We start from the raw sequence: 23,430 nt of genomic DNA, 5'->3' as shown, positions 1-23,430 counted from the left end.
CTTTTGATCAAAATCCGGGCCACTCGGACGAGGTGAAAATAAGTGAAATGCTGCACGGAGCATCTTTAATATTTGTGCCAATACTGATCAGACGGTCCGAATTCATTATGCATTAACTCAACTTTATCTCTTTGAGTTAATGCAGAGGATACAAATTCATGTATTTGCGAGACATTACTCCCAGTCGAATGCGTATCCTCTGCATTAACTCAAAAAGAATCTTTTGAGTTAATGAATTTCAGTCGTTGGATTTTAAACGGAGCAAATCCGACCTCTACTTATGATATAGAGGCTCTTTAATATTACTGCAAATTTAGTGTGCACAAATCTTAAAACAAATCAGATAGTCAGGATTCATTAACTCAAAATATTTCCTTTGAACTAATGCAGAGGATACGAATTCCTCCCAGCCCGTAAATATCACCTCAGGTACCGGACTGAGTACAATACCCCCAGCCGGTAAAGTAATACAGTGCCTACTTAAAAATATGTAATCCGTTTTGAGATTTGTGCCCCCCATTAAAACTGACGACTCAGATCTCATTCTACTCAGTCAGGTATTGAATTGAATATGAATCAGTCGTTGGCAATGACCAAACCGTCATAAATTTTTCCGACAAATCAATCAATTATTCCCAATTAATTGCTTGATGGTACCATGTCTGTCCGACGACCGCATACCGTTATTTACAACACTGATATGAATTCACAATTGACTCATATCATCGGAGGCCAAAGCTCTTGAGAAAGCAAAGAAGAAAAGCAGACTAGAACTGTGTTCTTAAGCTCATCAAAGTATTTGGTGAGCTTAACTCCAAAATCCATCAAATATGTTTCAAATGACGAATCTGAATCATTGAAACCCACCTATCTTATGAGTGATGAGTCTACATGTTAAAATTTTAAATATTTGAATTAATTTAGTATAAAGTCAAGCGGTCAAAAAACATTCAAAAAATGAATGCACTAAAATTAATTTATTAACCTTCTAATTTTGACCGATTGACTTTATACTAAACTAATTCAAATGTTTAAAAATTTCGCATGTAGACGTATCATACATAAAATAGGTGAATTCCAACAGTTCAGATTCGTTATTTGAAACCGATTTGATGGGTTTTGGAGTTAAGCTCACCAAAGAACACCCTAGTTCTACTCAGAAAAGCATACTGAAGTACTGTAATCAACTCGTGTTTAAATTTGGGGCAAACTGACACTAATAGAAAATTGGAAAGCACGCTGGCCACTTTTAACATAGCAAGAACATTTACTAGAATAGGTTCATCACAAATTATGTAGTGCGTTTAATTTGAAGCTCCTTAATGCTACCAAACATGAAGAGGATGCAACTTTTGTTGTACAACACCAGAAGAAAAAAAAAAAAAAAATGTTTTGAGGCATTTATAATCTGAGATATTCAATTAAATTGGCAAAAAAAAAAAAATTAAGTTTAAGAAAGAAAGCAGAAACAGATTGAAGCTAGATCTTTTCTGTACAAAAGCCTAGGTGGTCTGAACCTAATGAGAAGATTGGAGAGCAACTAAAATCCTGATTCCTGAAATAAGAAATAGAAACACTGGTGAGGCCCCTGACTACTTTCAGAAAAGCAAGCATTTTTTACATTTTTATATCTGTTATCTGAGAATATATGTTGATGAAATGGTAGGAAAACATGAGAAAGTAAATTGACACAGTTTTGGTGATCCATCACCATGTATGATAGTAATATACTATTTAATCAGCGACCTTTTTGTATACAAGAAGCATTTACATTATAAATCCTTATTAACACATCTTTATATTTTTCTTTTGCGAATTTCACCTAACATCTCTAGTATTTCAATCAGCATCTGTTATTTTCAGGAACGCATGTTCCTCAAACCAAATTATGAATCTGTTACCCCAATTTTTTTATCAAACTATTGGCACAAATTTATAGCACAATTTTGCATGAACTCAGACCCCTACATTAAATTGCTTTCACTTGATTTAAGTTCAATTCAGGTAAAGGGAAAAAAATATTTCAGCCAAGTTCAGGGCAAACTATGTCAATATTAAACAGAATGTACATGTACTGCTAGACTCAGCTACATGTTTCGAGGCAGTCGAGTAACCCAAGAATACCAGATGTCAGTTACAGATATTACAAATACTGTGTTTTTTTTTTTTTTGCAAAAAAATGTTTTCATGTAATATCTCAAGAATGTAGGAGTAAAATACAAAATGGTATAATATTCATGGAAGGAAGAAAACCTCCAATAGATCGGATTGATTGGCATGATCACAGCTCGCTATAATTGCGCCAAACTGCACGAAACTCCTCTCTAAATGTGTTCAGACGTGCTTTCAAATTTGGTGTCCTCAAGCTTGCATGAATTAGGGTTGCTGCATCAAAAATAATAGAAACACTCTTTCTAGTATCGGTAGAAAAAGAGAAGAAGACATGGGTCTTAATAAATAAAAAATGTAAACAAAGATCCATACCGAGCAGAGCAATTACAAGCGCCCATGCAACAGAAAGGAGGCTAGATGAGGTGAACCATAGGACGCAGCTTACTGTAATTTTATTCAACCAAAATATTAGCAACAACTGTCATTTTTTCCATCAAATGATCATCCTCATATCAAGAAGTGCTCATTTTTAGTTTAATTAATATCCTTGTTTGGTTGTCCTGGAAATGCACATGATAAAATGCAGTGGCATTTATGGTCCACACAAGACCTATTATTTACTCTTTTCATTTAGGCATACTGAAGAAAGGCCAAATTTCATATTTAACCTGGCAAGAATGTCAATTAACAAATTCAATAATCATCATGCATACCCCTGAAAACATACAAGACGTCGCATATAAGCCCCTCCTCAAACAACACTTCACCAAAATCCACTTCCCATTCACTCTTAAGATATCTGAAACTACTTTGAACATTTTGTGCTGCTTATCCCCATAAAAGTGCTAAAAAGGAAGAGGTAATTTGCATTTTTTTTAATATGCCTCAGAGTTTGGATACGGTTTTACTTGTAGTAAGAGCATCTTGTGCTATGGGTCCATATTCCGCTTTACAACGTCCAACCAACCAATTAGAGCAGCTCAATGTGATCTTTAAATCAAAATCTTTTAGGACACAATTTTATGATTTTCAGTATTCATTTATTACTTTATCGGACAAAGAAAAAATGACTGTATTAAATGTTGACAACTAAATGTTGCTTAGAAATGCAAGATAGATTATTTGGACAAGCGATCCAATCAACTAAGATCATTGTCATGGCCTAAATTAGCTATGATTTAATTTTGCAACCATTTGAGTACCATCACCCCATAAATCTATAAGTTCATTTACACCCTTTGATACCATCATTTTTCCTTCAACTGAAAAGTACTAAATATATATATATATATATAGAATTTAGTTTCCAACAAGATTTCAATATATAGATCACATTGAGTGGGTCGGATAGGACATTCAGACATTGCAAAACTGAAACAGGGGTCCCTTAGCACAAAACGCCTATGGTACACGTGGCCTGTTGTAATTAAACTCTATGATAGTACGTACATATGAAGTATATGCAACATCTTCCATTTCTTGAAGAGCATAGAATCTATTTCTAACTAGCAAGCATATACTTCATATTCTGATGTACTACAAGGGAAAACATGAAATTACTCTTTCAAAAAATAATTGCTGCCGAGAACATTTTCTTACATTCCTAATTTATAAGCTGTGGTCTGATTACATTTGAGTTTTTTTACCATATTTTTGGTAACGACACAAAAATTCATGATTTGATATTCAATCATCTATATGCGATTATGTGTGCAGCAAAATGAAGAGAGAAATAAACAGAATTATGAAAATGAAAAGAAAAGATGACAAACCTGCAGCAAAGAAGAAGACAAATACTGAGCGAGGCCAGCCACATATGTGTATCGATCTCTTTGAGGGCCGTCCACGAAGAACTGGCCTAAAGTTCATATTTACACATTTAACAGTTTAACAAGTTATGAACCATGTTATAAAGGTTTATAAAGTTAAGTTGATAATTCTTACGTAATAGGAGGCCTCATCTTGGCAGCTAAATGGGGAGAAAATTGTCTCACTGTTCTTGTAACCTTCTCATTGAATGTCACTGCAAAGCTGCACCAGAAAAATAGTATTCATAATCTATTCTCAACCTCGCTATTAACAAAATCTTTTAAACATCAGACGACTAACCTATCATTGAGAAAAGCAAGGCTTAGACCAGTGAACATAGCAGCAACAATCGATAGCGGTCTCCTTATGAACCCAACAGCTTCATATCCAACAATTCAGGGATAATAATCAAATCAAAGTTTACTTGTGGTTAGAAATTCAAATAAAATAAGGGAAATAAATGTTGATCTCTCACTTACCCAGAATAAACATGATCAGGATAAAGTAGTTTGTCCGATAGCTGCAATCAATTCAGCAAGAAAATTTTGTAATTAGTATTAATAATAACTAAATGGAAACTAAAGAGCACAAAAATAAGTTCAGTCAAAATTGAGATTGAATAAAAAAAATAGTAGGAACAAAGAGATACTAGTAGAGATTGCATTTGAGGCGGCTGGTCCACTTGGAGTAGGATCTAGGAGCAGTGAAACGAGAGAAAAATTCCGGGATGGGGCGCGGCGGCGTTGACCACTCCACTTCTCTCAAAGCCTCCATCAGATCCTCAACTGTTACATTTCCCCAATCCATCCTCGGTCACTTTTTTTTTTCTAAACCCTAAACAGATTGAATGATTGATGCAATTAGCTCCGCCTCAGCTCCCTTCTAGAGTTTGAGAGAGTATCGATTGAGTCGAGAAGAAGAAATCGGAAATCCCCAATTTAGTAATTTGAGATCCCGTTAGTTATGTTCCTGGCGTACTGTGAGGAATGACCGAATGAGAGCTGTCGACACAAGAAGACGGTGGCAAAGGCAAAAAGAAGAAGCGAAAACGAGTCGGAACCTATAAACTAATCATCTCCCTTCTTAAATATAATGGAGATGTCCGTTTAAAATTTTGCAAAATAATGGAGATGTCCGTTCTGGAAAAATAGTCGCTAATGGAATAACAAATTGAGATAGCCGGTGCGGGTACTAACGTTGAAGATTAAACGAGTAAACGAAAAATAAAATTGTCTGAGCCCGGGTTCGAACCGGGGACCTATAGTGTGTGAGACTAGCGTGATAACCAACTACACCACCCAGACGGAGTGAAACGGACGTTCATGACACTTTTAACACTGTTTCTCTTCTCCTCCCAAATCGGACCACACTGTTTCTCTACTCGCTCCTCGCTCTCTCCGTCTACTCTATTTCTCCTCCCTCTGCCGCCTTCCTCCCCTTCTGCCTCCTCTCCTTCTCCTCTCTCCGCCGAACCCTTCGAACCATCCCCAATTCCTAATCGCTGTCTTTCCTCCTTGTAAGTGAGTTGGGCTCGAAACTAGGCCCATATTCAAATTCTACGATGAAATTACGCTAAAGCCCGCCCATTACCACCTCCGAGGCCCACAAGGCCTCGTTTCAATAACAGGCTAAGAGCACGAGGGCATAAGCTCGGTCTAAACGTAACTCGTGGTCCGTTGGCATAATCGCTCTCCCAACGCGCGCGCAACCACTGACACATCAGTCACCTACTAGCTGCTGATGTAATTTGCTAAGAAAACCCTAAAGCCGACCAACTCAAATGCACTCATTGTTCACCTTTCATCGTATCCTTCCATTGCCCCCTAATCTCTCATGTAATCGCTTCCCCTTTTGTCGTAACATCTCAGGTTACCACTTCCTCCAATTCTCTTTTTCCATTTTTTGTTATCTCTTCTCAAAATCATAATTACACATACGATTATATTTTTAATTTGATTTTTATGTAGCTTTTGTGTTACAGTGAGTGCTGCATCGATGGCAATGAGTGATTCTTTAACAAGGAATTCTTCCTATGAGGCCGCGGTCAGCAGTTTGTCATCCCTTATCACTTCAAGGACAAGAACTGATGCTTCCAGCTTGAACGAGCAGTTCAATTGGATGTTCCATTATCTAAAGGTTCAGTAATTTTCCAAATTGAATTAGGATATACTGTAAATTATAGTTATTCGACCAGATGTCCCTCGTGTGAATCAAAGTTGTAATGTGCAACTCACATGGTTTGTTAAACTGAAATGTAGATGTTGGATTTAGACGGCCCTGTTTCACAGCTTAAGGTTATACATGTGGCAGGGACTAAGGGAAAGGTGCTTGCTTAACTATTCTACTTTATTGTTAGAAAATATTAATGGTGTTCTACATTTATTTCATTGTTAATTAATTTAGTAGCATTGGTTTGGTGGTTGGTAGGGATCAACATGCACATTTTCAGAATCAATACTGAGATGCTATGGTTTTCGGACAGGGCTGTTCACATCACCCCACCTAATGGATGTTCGTGAACGCTTTCGTATTGATGGGTAATTATTTTTGCATTTTTACTTTCATTTCATTTGATTTTTCCTTCTCCGACTCTAATCAATACAATTCATATTATTTGTAAAGCAAGAGCACTGATGTTAGTTGTGGTTCGCTATTAATTATTTTGTATAGTGTGGAAATTTCAGAAGAGAAATTTACAAAGTACTTTTGGTGGTGCTGGGACAGACTCCAGGTACTCCTTATAAAATAAGTTAATTTATGATATGTATAATACCTCTTTAACGTTGTTTTTTCTTTAATTTTTTTTTTTTAGGAGAAGACTGATGACAAAATACCTATGCCAACATACTTTAGGTTTCTTGCATTGCTGGCTTTCAAGATTTTCTCTGCTGAGCAGGTTCTAACTTCTCTTGACTTTAGTTCCTGTGCATGCATTGCATAAACTTGATTTCCAGATAGGTTATTAGTTTCAGATTTTTCAATTGTGGTACTTACTTATAGTTATTACTCTTGATCTTTATAAAAATTAGGTTGATGTTGCTGTTCTTGAAGTTGGTTTAGGTGGGAAGTATGATGCTACCAATGTGGTACGTAAATGATGCTGCTGTGACTAAATACTCTTCATGTACAACAAGCTTTACTATATTGAATCTCTATATTTAGTGTCATCTTGGTTGAATAGTGTACTAGTAAGTACAATATCTCCTGCTACTTGGATTGTCGCTCTTATTTTTGTTATCTCGGTTTTTTACTTTTGCTGTTCAGTTAAGATTTTTGGTATTGATATCCTGGGGATGTTCATCGGTTTGGTTTGGTTAAAACCGAAATAAAATAGGCAAACCAACATTTTATTCGGTTTTCAAAAATACAACCGAACCAACCGAAATAAATTTATAAACTGAAATAAAACCGAAGCAAACAAACTGAACTAAATTTCAGTTCCCTCTCTCTCAGATTCTCTTTATTCAGAGGTGAAATGGGGAAAGAGTCTGTACTTTGTGTGTAGAGAATTTTTATTTCCTCTTCCTTTTTGGAATATTGGGAGACAAGCAGGACATAGAGAGGAAGAGAGGCGAGTGGGACAGCGTAGGGGTACAGCTGACAGAGAGGAAGAGAGGGGATGAAGCTGGGGTATGGCGATTTGATTGGCGAGTAGGAAGTAGAGTGCGGGTGTTCACTGCTTGGAAAAGGGGAGAGTCAGAGACGAGGCGACAGCCTTTCTTAAAAAAAAAGTAAAAAATAACGATGCGATGACAGTGAAGGGAAAAGAAAGAGAATCGCTAAATGAACCAAATATAAACCATATTAACCATAGTTTGGTTGGTTTGGTTCAGTCAGTTTTGAAAAAAATCTAAACCGAACCAAATATAGAAAAGCGAAATAATTCAAAAAAAAAATTGAACCGAACCGCACCAAATAAACTGGATAACCGAACCAATTAGTCCAAAATTGATCGGTTCAGTTAAAAACCAAATAAACCAGACCCAATGAACACCCCTAGATATCCATACTGATGCCAATACCAGCACTGGTGTTGTCATTGGTATGGCAATCCTTGTAGTGAATGAAATTAAATGCACAGCTATAAGTTTGAATAATACTATAACTTATGAATTGCAGGTTCAAGCACCTGTTGTATGTGGAATATCCTCCCTTGGTTATGATCATATGGATGTTCTCGGTTAGTTCCAGTCCCTCTCTTTTCCCCACCTGAGAAAATAAATTGTAGGTCACTTGCATATGTTAACTTTGTGTGTTGTGCTGATTTGCTATATGTGAATTCCCAATATTCTCTTTTTACATTCTCGAGTCAAATTCATAGTTCAAATAATAGTTCATCAAGAAGAAATTGTAGGTTTAATAACATGTGTGAAGCATCCCTCAGTTTTTTCAGGGTTATCGAATTGGTTTATTTTGTTTACATTACAAGTGCATCAAGTTTTGTTGTTGCCAAATTGTTTCAAACAGGAAATACACTCACGGAAATTGCTGGAGAAAAAGCTGGTATTTTCAAGGTCTTCCTCTCTCAATCACCTATGTATCTACCTATCTAAACATAAATACCCCACAAATAAAATAATATAGTTCTTTTACTAGTAACTTCCTAATCTAGATGTGATATTTTAGAAAGGAGTTGCAGCATATACAGTACCACAACCAGATGAGGCAATGTCAGCACTCGAGCATCGTGCTTCCAAATTAGGTGTATGTGGCAGTCTTACTACCTTATGTCCCTCTTTTTCTTTAAATAATATAGAAAATTGCTTATGATGTACTTTATGTTTTGTAACAGATATCTCTTGAAGTAGTGCAGCCTCTAGATGTCACATCACTAAATGGGCAGCCTCTCGGTCTACAAGGAGAGCACCAACTCGTTAACGCGGCACTTGCTGTTGCCTTAGTTCGTACTTGGCTTCAAAAGACCGGCCATGAAGACCTCATTTCTCTTGATTGTAGTGATAATGTGAGTACACTATACCTGTACTCTATACATCAATATATCTCCCTTGTTGCTACATAACTGAAATTATTTTGCCATGGTAAATAAGGGGTCATTACCTGAACAAGTCATCAGAGGCCTCACAACTGCAAGTTTGCAAGGGAGAGCACAGATGGTGCGCTTACAGGATGACGACATCAGCCCTAGTGATGTGGTGTTTTATTTGGATGGGGCCCACAGTCCTGAGAGCATGGAGGTTTGTGGTAGATGGTTCTCACACACCATTAAAGAAGAAAAACAGGAAGAACCTTTTAAGGATTATAGGCAGGTAATTAATATATATCCAATTTCTTAAATACTATAATTGGGTTGTGTTAATTTAAGTTGTCTGCTTTAATATGCATGTAGAATAACTTTTCAAATATTTTTTTATCTTGCATTTGATTTTATTTTCTTGATTGAAATCCAGATACTAGTATTTAATTGCATGTCAGTGAGAGATCCTGAACTCTTACTTCCACGCCTCTTTAATGCTTGTACTCATGAAGGTATGTATATTTCTTATACTAATTCCTTTTTTTAAAAGGTAGTTCAATTTGTTCACATTATTAAATTAAGGTCCACCTATTAGGCTAGGTTACCTTATGGATTGAGGTAGTACATTTTAACCGATTGTTTGTACATTTTCTCTGTAGGTGTACAATTTAATAAGGCGATATTTGTACCGAATCAGTCACAATTCAACAAGCTTGGTTCTAAGACAGCACCGCCACCTCAGCCTCAGCAGGTTGATCTGACATGGCAACTGACATTGCAACGTGTGTGGGAGAAGCTACTTCGTAGTGAAAAAGGTATATATATATATATATTAATACAAGTCGACCTTACTATCCTTGGGCATTGAGCATTGTTTAAGGATTACAACTGATTTTGAGGCACTTTATGGTCTAATGCCAAGAAAAGAGCACCCGACTTGGTGTCTTGTAGACTTTAAATTAATGGATTAATATGAACTGCATTCTGTCTTAGAAAAAGAGCAGATAGTAAACAGAACAGATCTGGTCTGACCAGACCAACATGCCATGAGGTCGACGAACTGTGATCAGTATCTTGGCCATTACTGGATTGGGTCCCGCCAAAGAGTTGCTGGCAGGGGCTGGATTTTTTATTTTCCTCTTAGGATTCTTTTTAAAAAAAATTTGGCTTCATAAAACTTTTATTCAAGCCAGATAAAATAAAAGGATGCCATGTGCAAATGCAGGTGGTAACAGTTCAGTTTTCCAGTCACTTCCAGAGGCAATTGACTGGATCAAAGAAACAGCTCGGCAAAATAAGTCAACTCGTTTTCGGGTAATAATCAGTTTGACATAATACATTACTAAACTGGAACCGTGTATGTTGAAGTAAACTATAATGCATACAGACATTTCTCCTTTGATTCTTCTGATAGGTTTTGGTGACGGGATCGCTGCATCTTGTGGGTGATATTCTCAGATTAATCAAGAAGTGATCAGAACACTTGCTAATTAATTGATCAGCAAGCCACGAGCAATTATTTCATTAGCTAAGGGTGTATACAAACTGATTGGGTGGTTTATTTTTTGCGATTTTTTCAAATGTGAAATTTTAATAAATATTTTTATAGTGGCTTGAGGGTAATCTTTTCTGAGGTGTAGTATTTGAGTATAAACTAGATTAGCCTGCTTTAACAAAATGTTAAAGCATAACTTGAGCAATGCGTTCCCTAACCCAAATTTTGTGGCTATGGTGAGAACGTAAGATCTGGTACACCACATTGCAAATGATTTGTTTAAGATATAGAACGAGCAGAGAATTTGCCGAGTTATACTATGGTCCATGAAACCTGTCAAAAAGCAAAAATAAACTAACTATTTTTGGAAAAGGAAAAAAAGGTAATGAAAGATACTTTATCTCTTAACAAACACCTGTTCTTCTACTTTACCAGATTTGCACTTACAGGAAGAATAGTTTAGAACATCAAGACAAATATAGACCCCTATACCTTTTGACTACACACGGGCAACACCTATCTCAACATGTAAGGAGAAACACACAAGCAACAGAAGAAAAAAAAAGTATAAATTGAAGCGGCCTAAGTAGAACAGCATGCCCATTTTGTGGTGGCTGCGGAGTCAGTGACATTAATGGTCGTCCCTTGGGCAGGAGTCACACCAACTGAAGCCCGGGCAGCTTCTTGGGCAGCACGTGCCTTCTTGCTGATAATCTGATAAATCTCAGACAAAATGGTCTGGAATGCATTCTCGACATTTGTGGCATCCAGTGCGGAGGTCTCGAGAAATGACAAGCCCTCCTTTTCAGCCATAGAATGGGCCTCCTCCATTTGCACCGCTCTCAGATGTGTCAGGTCTGATTTGTTGCCGGCAAGCATTATCACGATGTTTGAGTCGGCATGGTTGCGCAACTCACGAAGCCACCTCTGCACATTGTCAAAGGTTTGTTTCTTGGTGATGTCGTAGACCAGCAAGGCACCAACTGCACCTCTGTAATACGCACTTGTAATGGCACGGTACCTCTCTTGACCAGCAGTGTCCCATATTTGTGCCTTAATAGTCTTTCCTTCTATCTGCAATTACTTGTTTATACACCAAATCAGTTCAACATGTTTTTGGTACAAGGACATTACCTGTTAAATAGCATCTGTGAACATATTGCTAATTTGGTTAAAAACTCGAAAGTAAGATAAATCAACTTATGACCAATTATTAGCAAGCAAAGTTCATTTCCATGTAGAGCATGAGAAAAAAAACACACTCTAATTATTAGGTAAGAATTTATAGGAAATACTATTAAATAAAATGTGGATATAGATAAATTAAATAAATGCAAGGAACCACATAAAACCGGAGAGGTGAGTTGAAATGGAATAAAAGTGCTAAATTAAAAAAATGAAAATGCAAGGCTGGTTGCGGTTGGCAAACCACCGCAGAGGCAAAATCAGTGTCTCAAAATAAAATAAAAAGAGTTTGTCAAGGTTAGATTCTTTGACTTCTCTTCCTACCACATGTTTCCCAATCAAAGCCCCAATGAGCAATGACCTCACCAGCAAATAAATCAAATTAATTAATTAAAATGCTTTCGTTCAAAGATAGGAATTCAAATGTTTGTTATCAATAAATGAACGAACCTTCGTACTCAGGCAAACTTGGGACATTACAATATCAAATTCGTGGAATACCACAAGTTCATTACAATATCAAATTGATTCGGATGAAAGCAAGGAAGCATTTTCTGTTCGCATTTTCCTTGTCGTGTAGTACATAATACTCCATCCGAATTGCTATCATTTTTTTCAAAGTGATTCTTTGAAATGATTTAACATAAAAAAAAGGTTTAATCATGAAAATGCCAATTGTTACCAATCCATCAATATTTCCTAATAGATTAATCAAGACCGTTTATGTAAGATAGAAAAATCTGTGACTGAATAGAATTGACCGAAAAAGAACAAAAGGTACAAAAGGATCGGAAGCAAGAACCTCAACAGTTCTGGTGGCGAATTCAACGCCAATAGTGGATTTAGACTCCAGACAGAACTCATTCCTTGTGAATCGGGAGAGAATGTTTGATTTCCCAACGCCAGAATCGCCAATTAGTACGATCTTGAACAGATAATCATACTCGTGATCCACCCGATGCGCCATTCTTTATTGATCCTTCACTGCAATTCTTCAATTGATCCTAAATCAACTGCCGATTAACTCATGAAAATAGCACGAACCTATCAATCCAAATCGAGAAACAAACAGGTACCTGATTAGAAGTTTCAGACGATATATTAAGAGGCTACTCGCCTACTAATGCTAGTTGTGTTATTCCGATCAGAGCACACAAACGCAGAGAGAAAGAGAGAGAGAGAGTCGAATGGATGAGTGGATGGGGGGAGTTCGAAGAGGGAAGGAGAGAGAAATGCGCAAGAAAGAATCACCTTGCAGTTGTACCTCTTTTTCAAAGTCACTGAAATCACGAATTCATACAACCTATGGTACCTCATTTTTTATTTATAAATCTGGTCCGTTCGTTTTATACTGTATGTTAGACTGGATGATCCGGATTCTGATCGGACGGTCTAGATAAAATCTGAAACGGTGTAGTAATGCAGAGGATACGTCATTCAACTAATATGGGGTTTCCTTTTGGTCAAAAATGCGGAGACGAGTAATGTTTTTTCCTTCACCCCGTCTTTTACTTTTCAGAATAAACAACGCGCAAATAAATAAATCTGGTCCCATGTGCGAACCGCGTCAATGCCATTATTTGGATAGCGCTAAGCGCATAAATTAAGATTTTGAGCGTTGAGACTTGAGACTTGAGATAAAACTCTCTTCTTAAATTCCTGATTTATTTTCTTATTTGAACTTAATTAAGAAGCGGAGGTAATAAAAGAAAATGGGCCCATCGCTAGAGGGAAATCTGCTATCTTTTTTTTTTTTATGAGGAAATAATATAAAATATGAAAATTCTGTAGAGGGGTTTATAAAATGATTATATTTTTTTATTCCAAGTACCAATGTTCATTTCATTTTATTCGCAACTTCGTCCATTGTGTTAAGTTGGTGTTATATACCTTACCACTGCCCAAAGGTTTATCAAAAATTAGGTAATATGCTTAACCTTGGATAACATCATTCTACATATTGTCCCAGTAACAAATTGCATGTGGTAGCTACCGACATTTAGCTGCTCAAGCTTTGTCATGAATTCAGAAACCAAAAATCTAATTAATTAATAAACACAAATGCTTGACACCAGCCACAAAAATTGAGAAGATTACAATAATGATAAAGATAATCCGTATCAGAAAAAGAAAATAATAGATGTACATTTGTGTCCAATATGTGATATTTTGCTGTTTTCTCCTTTCTGTGCCTTTTAAATTTAATTGCACTAGTAGAGTAAAATGCGTTCAAAATAAGGTCATATTTGTAATTCTTAATTTGCAAGAGTTACAGGTACCAATACAATACCAACGTGAGCACGTTATTTCGTTGTTGTTTTGCTGCTATGTATTTATTGGTTATTTCCACAACGAGTAAATTAAGATGTAATGAGAATAGTACTATGTCTTGCTGTTTGGATGGTATGAGAATAGTGCTATTTTAAATCAAGTCTATTCAAACAATCACACTTGCTATTTCGAATAAGCAGAACAGCGCTATTTTGTTGTTCCAGCAAAAAGTCAGAATAGCGACTGTTGCAAATAGTGCATCCAAACAACTTTTTAGCTATTCCGAATAGCTTTGAGTTAGTGTTATTCTCAAATAGTAGCTATTCTAGTTATTCTTAATTTACTATTCTTAATAGTAGCTATGCTAGTTATTTTAGAGTGCATCTAAACGTAAGGGTAATGATCCTCCCATTCTTCTAATAGAATAGCACAATCTGAAGATGGAAAAATAGGAAATGATTGTATATGTGAATAAAAACTAGAGCAGACTATATTAACAACACAAAAGACATAAAATTAAAGATGACCACTGGACATGAGTAGGCGACACCAGACGATTGGTACATAGACCAAATTGCGAACAAAATGAAATGGACAAAGGATGAAGATCAGATTTGTACTGGTATTTACCTCATAAGGGTTGCGTACCTAAGGTACAAAAAATTTAGAGGAAAAATTTAATTATTTTCCCTCTCCATAATTTTCATATTTTGTATTATTTCCAAAAACAAAAACAAAAAAGGATAGCAGATTTCCTTCTAGCGATGGATCCACTTTCTTTTATTACCTCCGTTTCTTAATTAAGATTAATTAAGTTGGAAAGGGAGGGCAAGGGTAAATTAGGAATTTAGAGTCTCTAAGCACTCAAAATCAAAATTTATGCGCTTAGAATAGCACTAGCCTTATTATTTTATCAAGTTGTTTTCACTTTCAGCGTTAAAATTGAAGTTAAATGGTTATAGTAATGGTTGTACAATATTAGGATAGTCAATAAAACAAGCAATTTTGTGCAGTGGAGCTATTTTAAAGAGGACAGTTATTTCACTTTTAGTGTTTTTATTATATTTTTAATTTTTTTAATTTTGATAAAATTCAAATTTAAAACTTAAATATCAAAATAAAAATGTTAGGTATGATCTATATTATTTTCTCTATGTATATCTCAAATTTTACGTTATTTTAACGTTATTTTAATTGTTCTCAAGAACTTGTAAAAATATATTTATTTTTTGTTTAAACCTTTGCAGAAGTTGCAAAATCGTTTTTAAACCTTTGTAGAAGCTGCGAAGTCGTGAGAAAGATCGAACTCTCGATCTTTGGGTAATCAATAATCTTAGGACTTTTCTCCTAGCCAACTTTACTACCTCCCATTTCTTTATATAAAAAATAATAATAGGATCATTGATTTTTTCAATTTATTAATTTATATAAAAAAATAAAACCGAAAGGTGATCACTGCCAATCAATTAATCGAAAATAATCGATTAATTAGTCGGACAAATTTGTAATGATTTGATCACTGCCAACGACTAATCGGCCGATTAATCAGTCTAAACGGACGTTTTTTACAGCACTGATTTGAATAAGGTGAATCCTTAAACTATTTAAACTCCAGAGAATAACATTATAAGCCGAATCATAAGCTTGATAGCGATTATGATAGCAATAAAGATATCAATAAATTAGGCACATAACTTGATAGCGATTATGATAACGTTTTCAAGATATCAATAAATTACCACTTAATCACGACAACAAGCTTCAAGATAAAATATTTTTTGCCTAAAAGTGAAGTTGTGAATAAAACAGATAAATAAAATTTCATATGCGTCCGATATTTTAATTTACATTACGCTTACATATGCACTAAATCAGATGTGAGAAAACATAATAAATGATTATTTTGGGGAAAAAAAGTAAAAAAAAAAATAATACTTACAATTAAGGGACGGATTATGCGCTTATTTATAGAAAACCTGAAATTAATAATAATAATAATAATAATAATAATAATAATAATAATAATAATAATAATAATAATAATAATAATAATAGAGGTGGGCTACGGTGAGTTGCGAAGTAAAACGCGTTTCTACTTCACGCCGTATTTTTATTTGAAAGTCCAAACGACTGATCCAAACCATTAGATGTTTAATCCATATTGAAATGTGCTTGGAGACCAAATTTTATATTTTTTGGAATTTTTTTACTATTTATTTTGCATTTTTTTTAAATTGCTGTTTTACTATGAACAGTAAAAAAACAGTAAAATTTTCTTGACCATCAGATCAGCGACTTTCAAAATTGCTTAATAAATAGTAAAAAAATTCCAAAAAATGTAAAATTTGGTCTCCAAGCACATTTCAATATGGAGAACAAGATGAACGGTTCGGATCGACGTTTTGAACTTAAAAATTGCAAAATATGACCGTAAAGTAAAATAGTCGCTTTACTTCGCAACTCACCGTAGCCCATCTCATAATAATAATAATAATAATAATAATAATAATAATAATAAAAAAAAAAAAATTCTGAGGAATTGGGCAGGAGCACTGTGTAAACATAGTGATACAAACGAAAGCACGATCTTCTGATTTTCAACCTTTCGATTAATTATAATCAAACAAATCATGATCAGTTTGTTTCTCTAATATATGATACAAAAACAAAACTAAATAAATGATATAGAGCTACGATCTATTCTAAGCAGCGGAGCTGCATTAAAAGATAAAAAAGAATCTCTCAATGATAAGGTAATATTGAAAAACCTACAAAAATTCTATGCATTCAAAATAAATAAAAAATATAAAAAAGAAGTTAGAAAAGGAGCACAAACAAGCATTCCTTTGCACAGTTTCAAAAAGGGAATACATGTACAAAAGAAATTATTCCAACGGACCTAATTTGAACAGCATGTCCAATTTGCTTTTCCAGCTGGTGAATTTGCAACATTAATAGTTGTTCCTTGTATAGGCGGTACCATCACCGATGACCTCGCGGCTTCTTGCGCCGCAAGTGCTTTCTTGCTAACTACACGGTATATCTCTGTGAGGATAGTTTCAAACGCTTTATCGACATTAGTCGCCTCAAGAGCAGACGTCTCGAGAAACGACAACGCCTCCATCTCAGCTAGAGACCGGGCATCGTCTAGCTGGACCGCTCTTAAATGGGTCAAATCAGTTTTGTTCCCAGCTAACATTATAACTATGTTAGAGTCGGCATGATCACGTAGCTCGCGCAACCATCGTTGGATGTTGTCAAATGTTTGTTTCTTTGTGATGTCATAAACAAGTAGAGCACCGACAGCACCTCTGTAATACGCACTTGTGATGGCTCGGTACCTCTCCTGACCGGCTGTGTCCCATATCTGCGCCTTTATCGTTTTACCCTCTAGCTGCAAATCTTTTTATTACTGTGTGTTTATTCAATTAACAAATTTCTTGTTTAATTCAATTAAAAAACTTCAACCACTTGAATCATGCCAATGTAGGCTAGAGATTTGCAGTCTCTGATCTTGGTGACTTGGTTACAGTACCGCTGTACCAGTACTGGTACCACTGGAACGATACATGTCAGTGTTGGATTTCCTGTCAGTACAATTGAAAAGCTCTTTTGACATCATTTAATGTCAACCTCAACATTGCTAATAAATGTATGAAATTTTGTAATAAAATTCATGAGCACATAAGAAAAACTGACAACAATCCAGAAACTTTCCACAAGCAAAAAGTTGTTCAAAAAATAGTAATTATTTTAATAATAGTACGAAATTGAAAATGCTAAATGGAAGTATTACTTGAAGAGTCCTGGTGGCGAATTCGACTCCGATTGTGGATTTCGATTCAAGACAAAACTCATTCCTTGTAAACCGAGAGAGAAGATTAGATTTCCCGACCCCAGAATCTCCGATCAGAACAATTTTGAAGAGATAATCATACTCATGATCGATTCTATGCGCCATTTTATCGAATGACTGAGCAAGCGTAAATCGGTGAACTTGTTCCTTACTGGAAAGTTTGATTGAAAAATGGAAAATTGAGACAGGTATATACCTTATAAGAGAGAAAGGGGAGAGAACAAGCACAAATGAATGGCCAGGAAAGGTTTTCTATTTTTTCTAATCATATTTTTCTCATACAGGAGCAGCATGAATAAATAGCCAGATGGCGATTTATAATAATAGTAAATTCAGGTGTAGTTGTACATGACTATGTTCTTTGCTGTTGCATGTTCATAGCCAGAATATATATATATATATATATATATATATATTGAGTAAATATAGCCAGAATATTATTCCTTCATTTTTTTAGTATAATTATGCTCTGTGCACAAATTTGGAATGAATCCTTGAATTAAAGGTTCATATTGTTATATATTCTCAGGAATTAGTTTGTGTCCTTTTAAGGCTTTGAAACTACTTCCATGATAGTAATTAAATATTAAAACTTGCAAGTAACAATGTCAAATAAAAAAAATAAAAAAATAAAAAAGAAAAAGAAAGATGGAATTCTAAAATGGATCCGAGGAAAGCACACTAAATTAATTGGGGGGTCATGATAAATTAGTCCAAAAATCATGTTAGCTCTGTGGTTGCTTTCTATTTCATTTATATTTTCTTTGTGAGGGCTACTACTAATTGGAAAAGAGAACCAGATCGGATTAAAATCTATATTCAATATTATTTTTTCGCATTAATTAAAATTCAATCTATATCTAATTATTAAATTAAGTTTTCATTTTTTTAAATTAAATCATTGGATTGGTCGGGTTAATCAAGTAAGAATTTTGGGCTTTGTTGATGTTTAGGCTGTAACATGGATCAGCCCAACTGGACTTTGGGCTTCGGGTCGCTTTTAGAGTAATTAACAAAAAATAAATCTTTTCAAAGTACAAGTAATTAACAACACAATGGACTGCTCGGCAAGAAGTAACAATTAGTGTAAATAAAAATTTAAAACTACTGTCACTAAGATAAACTCGGATGTTTGGAATGCTGAAATTGAAGGAATTATATAAATAGATGATTGTTTAGTTGTCAAAAATAATTGGAAGTAAACAAACAAATGACGGTTTAAACTGCAACAATTAATGGATACACACGTTGGGTCCTTTATAGAGTTCCTCCCTCTTTGCTTCCGATATACAAAGGCGGAACTAGAAATTCATGATAGAGGTGCTAAAATTAAAATAAACAATATGCTGTTGGTGAAAATTGAACCCAAACTCTTAACAACTACAAAGTAAGCTTTAACTACTAGATTACAAGTAAACATATAATATTTTATGAGGGATTAGGTTATATAAAAAGTTCTAAAAAAAATTAAATTGAATTAAATTTCAATATATATAACTAAAATTTTAAAATCATAGGGTGGCTTAGCACCCGTACGGATGAATGTAGATCCGCCCCTGCTGATGTTCTCCATAATCTTTACGATGATGATGACACTGGTGTATGATTATGTCATCTTTCGCACGCAAAGTCACAACAACTGAAGTAGATATCATTCATCTACAAAGAATGGATAACGGTTTAGTCTTGTGCATTGTAGCCATGACTGTAGCGGCTCTGGTGGAGGTCAGAATAAAAATGGTTGCTACAAATGTGCACGGGTCTATTGGATTTGACATACCCATTGCCAATCTCCTTTGTTTGGATTGCACTGGCTGCATACTTGTTTTGGCTGGTTTGTTCATTCTCGCAAGTTTACTCCAGTTTTATTTGTTTACTGTATACTGGTTTTTTTTTTTCAGTGAAGCACCGGCAAGAATGGGTATTATTTGAGTTCAATACTTGTCAAAATAGTTAACAGCACAACTGGTAAGGGATTACGTTTCCATGGCTCAAGGGCACCAACTTGAACCATTATCATCTCGAGAGGTTTTGTTTCGAAATTTTTTATTCACAGCAAAAAAAGAAAAAGGAGTTATTTGGTTTATATAAAAAATTCAGGGTTTTATTGGCAAATTTTTGTACAGCAGAATTTAATTTCAAATCTAATGGCTCCTGATAAAACTTTTTAGAAAAAAAATAAAGGATCTGTCCTTACTTTGCTTACCATTAAGTCTGCAAAATAGCAGGGGAAAGAACATACACTTTTTTTATTCATTTCCAAAAGGGCCAAAGTGACCTGATATTTTTCCTATTTTTGCAAAGGGACTTTTCTGATACATCTTATTTTTCATTCAATTTTATCATGTTATGTACATTGTTCATCTTTGAAAGAATTTTGTTTATGCTATTCATCTGCATTGCATCTTTTACAATTCCCTACGAATGTGAATTTGATTTCCTTTTTTCTCTAGATTTGGAGATCCAGAGCATCATTTTTAGCTCCTCTTAGTTTAAATCGAGCTACAGATTGTGTGCTTACATCAGCTGCCCCTACTCTAAGCGAGGTTGATACCTCCACAATTCTTTTGCAAGTTCTCACCAAACCTGATTCCGGTACTGGTTTTTTGTTTACAACCTTGATTTATTTACTGTGAACCAATTTTTTAGTGAGATTGATCTGTTCTTTTAATACAGGTGGTACTGCACTCTGCCGTATAGTAGCAATCAGATTGTAACTTTTATTGAGTACAGTGCCTATAATGCACTCCTCAATTCACTCGATGCCAGCATCATTTGCTTTCAGGTTTCGATTCCTTTCCCGGGTTATCTGATTGATCACTATTTTCTTATTAATATTGTCTGCTTGAAATTAAGTTTAGTCAACTGAGCTTTACTAAGTTCATTGTGGTTGCTGTCAATTTACTTCAGAGTGAGATGCCATAATTATAACCTCTGTCAAAATTGTTCGGTATAGAAATACATAACGGTCATGACGGTTTGTAGTGTACTGGTACAGTAACTGTAAGCACAGACTGAATATAGAAATCAAACTGACTTTGCTCATTTTTATGCTTAATAAATACATAAAGAAACAAAGAAGAACAAGCCATGCTACAAGAAAGGGTTAAGGTTATTTCTGAAGCCGATTTGAGGGCATAACACCTTTCTTCAGATTTACTTTATTTGGAGGAAACAGAACTTGAATTCATCTATTTTCTTCAGTATTGGAAGCTTGATTATTGCATTCATCTATTTTATCGCTTTTTTTCCCTAATCAAATTCGCAATTATAAAAGAAAATATAAATTCGGTTGACTGACGATGTTACTGACAAGTTATGTGTTTAGCGGAAGAACAGAATACGATAAGTGATTGATCATATTTAGTGCGTTTGATTAATACGATTTTGCAAACAATTTCACCTTTATATATATATGTATGTCTTTTTTTTTTCTTTTTTTTTTTGAGAAATCGTGGCAGAACGCAGAATGTATGCCATTATGTAAATGTGTATGTGGTGGTGTAGATAAAATACTTTTGACGTACTGCTTATGACCCAATCACAAGAAGTAATGATATATCATACGATTTCCATTATGATACAAAATTATATATATATATATATATATATATATATAGAGTTAGGCTGGGTGCTATGGATAGCATAGTGGCCTCCCGTGCTACGGCTCAATATTCAAGTTTTCAAAATCCAAACGGTCGATTTGAACCGTTCATCTTATTCTCCATATTAATATATGCTTGGAGACCAAATTTTATAATTTTCTGAATTTTTTTACTATTTATTAAGTCACTTTGAAAATCGCTAATCCAACGGTTTTACTGTTTTGTGCAGCCACCGTTGGATCAACAATTTTGTAAAATACTTAATAAATAGTAAAAAAATTCAGAAAAATATAAAATTTGGTCTCCAAGCAGATATTAATATGGAGAATAAGATGAACGGTTCGGATCGACCGTTTGAATTTTGAAAACTCGAATATTGAGCCGTAGCATAGAGGCCTCTATGTTATCCATAGCACCCCAGCCTAACTCTCTCTCTATATATATATATATAGAGGTTGGCTAAGATCAAAGTGGTAGTTCCTGAGCTTTGGTGCTACCAATTCGTTTTTCAACTTTCAAAGTTCCAAACGTCGATCCGAACCGTTCAAGTTGTTCTCCATATTAAATTGTGCTTGGAGACCAAATTTTACATTTTTCTGAATTTTTTTACTATTTATTAAGCCACTTTGAAAATCGCTGATCCAACGGTGGCTTAACAAAACAGTAAAATCAGAAGCCACCGTTGGATTAGCGATTTTCAAAGTGGCTTAATAAATAGTAAAAAAATTCAGAAAAATGTAAAATTTGGTCTCCAAGCACAATTTAATATGGAGAACAACTTGAACGGTTCGGATCGACGTTTGAAACTTTGAAAATTGAAAAACGAATTGGTAGTACCAAAGCTCAGGAACTACCACTTTGATCTTAGCCAACCTCTATATATATATATATATATATAGTTTTTTGTATGAGTACACATTTTGCACTACAAATTAAGAGTTACAATACATATATAAAAAAATAAATTAAAAGATACATCATGAGATAATGGAGATAACTAATTTTAGTCTCCTACAAATTAAAAGTCTTAATATTTGTCTCGACATTTCTTCCTACTGTGGATCCAGTTCGCCGAGATTTTTTCATATACCATATAATAATAAAAAAATAAACCAAAACACCTCCATTTGGTCAGAATTTCATCTTTACTCAGGCTGCAGATTGGCTCTGCGGCCCCATTTTGGCAGGACCGCACAGCCAATTTGCGGCCCCACTTTTTGTTTTTTTTTTTTAAGATTTTGAAATCATGTAGTTTAGAAGAGTTTTGAATTTTTGAATTATAAATTTATGTTTTCGATGACTTTTGAATCATAAATGTAATCATAATTTATTGAAAACATCAACAAAAATACAAAATACTTTATAACTACATTTTAGAAGATTTGCATACGTAATTCTTGATACATCTCTTTAAATTTTGAAAATAATAATAATAATAATCATGTAAATGACATATATTGAACAATCATAAATAATTTCAATGATCTTTAAATAATAAATGAAACTGTAATCTATTAAAAAAATAAGCAAACTGTTCGCACAGAATATATGCTACAAAGTTTCGGTATGGCAAGCTATACATTTTAAACCTTTGTTATACCCTGTCAAATCAGATAGCAAGTCTACTATTCTATCGATGAGTATGCTCAGGTATCGATCCACAGGGACGGAAAAAAATGACCAGACTCGTCTTAAAAAGAATTAAAGTTGTTTTCAATTGATAAAAAGGCGTTTCCAGGGTTCATATTTCATTTCTGTTCAGCCCCAAGGCATACGGCCCGTACGGTCCGTAGGGGACCCCAAGTTAATGCTGCAGCCACTATTTCTGTGTTGATACTAATGTTTAGGGTTTCTATCAACCAGATCTAGATACCTAACCTCAACTTTCGCATTTTGGCCTAGTACCCGATTACCGGACTCAAATACTTCCCTCTTAGATGCGTTAAACCTCAACTTTCGCATTTTGGCCTAATTTATCTAAGTTACTTGTTGGTTTACTAAAAATATCCAAGGACTTTCGCCTCAAGGAAAGTTTCACATTTCGGGTACTCCTTGGTTTCACCCTACTTTATATACTTTATTCGGTTGGATTAAATGTCATAGACTTGGCTCCTAACACTTA

The 23,430-nt window shown here is 34.8% G+C and overlaps 4 protein-coding genes, 1 long non-coding RNA gene and 1 other non-coding gene across 11 annotated transcripts; 1 reads left to right on the top strand and 5 right to left on the bottom strand.

Moving 5' to 3' along the window:
• Nucleotides 1-1,335: 1,335 nt before the first annotated feature.
• LOC144572405 (PRA1 family protein A1-like) lies at nt 1,336-4,930 on the bottom strand. The gene is made up of 8 exons (XM_078321976.1): nt 4,571-4,930; nt 4,401-4,441; nt 4,222-4,300; nt 4,057-4,143; nt 3,885-3,970; nt 2,485-2,556; nt 2,254-2,385; nt 1,336-1,555 (listed from the first exon to the last, which is right to left on the bottom strand). Exons 1-7 carry the CDS (start codon nt 4,726-4,728, stop codon nt 2,282-2,284), a joined length of 627 nt encoding a protein of 208 aa, XP_078178102.1. The 5' UTR covers nt 4,729-4,930; the 3' UTR covers nt 1,336-1,555; nt 2,254-2,281.
• Nucleotides 4,931-5,151: 221 nt separating this feature from the next.
• On the bottom strand, nt 5,152-5,225 carry TRNAV-CAC (transfer RNA valine (anticodon CAC)). Its single transcript has one exon. It is a non-coding gene; the product is annotated as a tRNA-Val (tRNA).
• A 315-nt stretch (nt 5,226-5,540) lies between these two features.
• LOC144572239 (folylpolyglutamate synthase-like) lies at nt 5,541-10,550 on the top strand. 4 transcript variants are annotated; one of them, XM_078321704.1, is made up of 16 exons: nt 5,541-5,789; nt 5,903-6,057; nt 6,180-6,245; nt 6,349-6,458; nt 6,592-6,652; nt 6,734-6,817; nt 6,951-7,007; nt 8,041-8,101; nt 8,389-8,435; nt 8,548-8,625; nt 8,714-8,884; nt 8,970-9,188; nt 9,330-9,408; nt 9,556-9,711; nt 10,122-10,210; nt 10,311-10,550. In XM_078321704.1, the coding sequence occupies exons 1-16, from the start codon at nt 5,702-5,704 to the stop codon at nt 10,368-10,370; spliced, it is 1,581 nt and encodes a 526-aa protein (XP_078177830.1). In that variant the 5' UTR covers nt 5,541-5,701; the 3' UTR covers nt 10,371-10,550. The 4 variants fall into 4 exon arrangements, with proteins under 4 accessions (XP_078177830.1, XP_078177831.1, XP_078177833.1 ...); XM_078321705.1 differs by having other exon boundaries at nt 5,542-5,789; nt 10,090-10,210; XM_078321706.1 differs by having other exon boundaries at nt 5,613-5,789; nt 5,889-6,057.
• On the bottom strand, nt 10,454-10,665 carry LOC144572242 (uncharacterized). The gene is made up of 2 exons (XR_013517705.1): nt 10,589-10,665; nt 10,454-10,550 (listed from the first exon to the last, which is right to left on the bottom strand). It is a non-coding gene; the product is annotated as an uncharacterized LOC144572242 (long non-coding RNA).
• A 109-nt stretch (nt 10,666-10,774) lies between these two features.
• Nucleotides 10,775-12,816, bottom strand: LOC144572241 (ras-related protein RABA2b-like). 2 transcript variants are annotated; one of them, XM_078321710.1, is made up of 3 exons: nt 12,653-12,816; nt 12,379-12,580; nt 10,775-11,465 (listed from the first exon to the last, which is right to left on the bottom strand). In XM_078321710.1, the coding sequence occupies exons 2-3, from the start codon at nt 12,541-12,543 to the stop codon at nt 10,974-10,976; spliced, it is 657 nt and encodes a 218-aa protein (XP_078177836.1). In that variant the 5' UTR covers nt 12,544-12,580; nt 12,653-12,816; the 3' UTR covers nt 10,775-10,973. The 2 variants fall into 2 exon arrangements, with proteins under 2 accessions (XP_078177836.1, XP_078177834.1); XM_078321708.1 differs by having other exon boundaries at nt 12,379-12,568; nt 12,653-12,792.
• Nucleotides 12,817-16,470: 3,654 nt separating this feature from the next.
• LOC144572422 (ras-related protein Rab2BV-like) lies at nt 16,471-17,957 on the bottom strand. Of its 2 annotated transcripts, XM_078322007.1 has the most exons (3): nt 17,644-17,957; nt 16,743-17,241; nt 16,672-16,691 (listed from the first exon to the last, which is right to left on the bottom strand). In XM_078322007.1, exons 1-2 carry the CDS (start codon nt 17,806-17,808, stop codon nt 16,747-16,749), a joined length of 660 nt encoding a protein of 219 aa, XP_078178133.1. In that variant the 5' UTR covers nt 17,809-17,957; the 3' UTR covers nt 16,672-16,691; nt 16,743-16,746. The 2 variants fall into 2 exon arrangements, with proteins under 2 accessions (XP_078178132.1, XP_078178133.1); XM_078322006.1 differs by having other exon boundaries at nt 16,471-17,241.
• Nucleotides 17,958-23,430: the final 5,473 nt, after the last annotated feature.

This window comes from Carex rostrata, chromosome 20, assembly GCF_964058835.1.
Source record: "Carex rostrata chromosome 20, lpCarRost1.2, whole genome shotgun sequence".
Classification (NCBI taxonomy): domain Eukaryota; kingdom Viridiplantae; phylum Streptophyta; class Magnoliopsida; order Poales; family Cyperaceae; genus Carex; species Carex rostrata.
The sequence above is the reverse complement of the archived record's forward strand: the minus strand, read 5'-3'. Positions and strand labels throughout refer to the sequence as shown.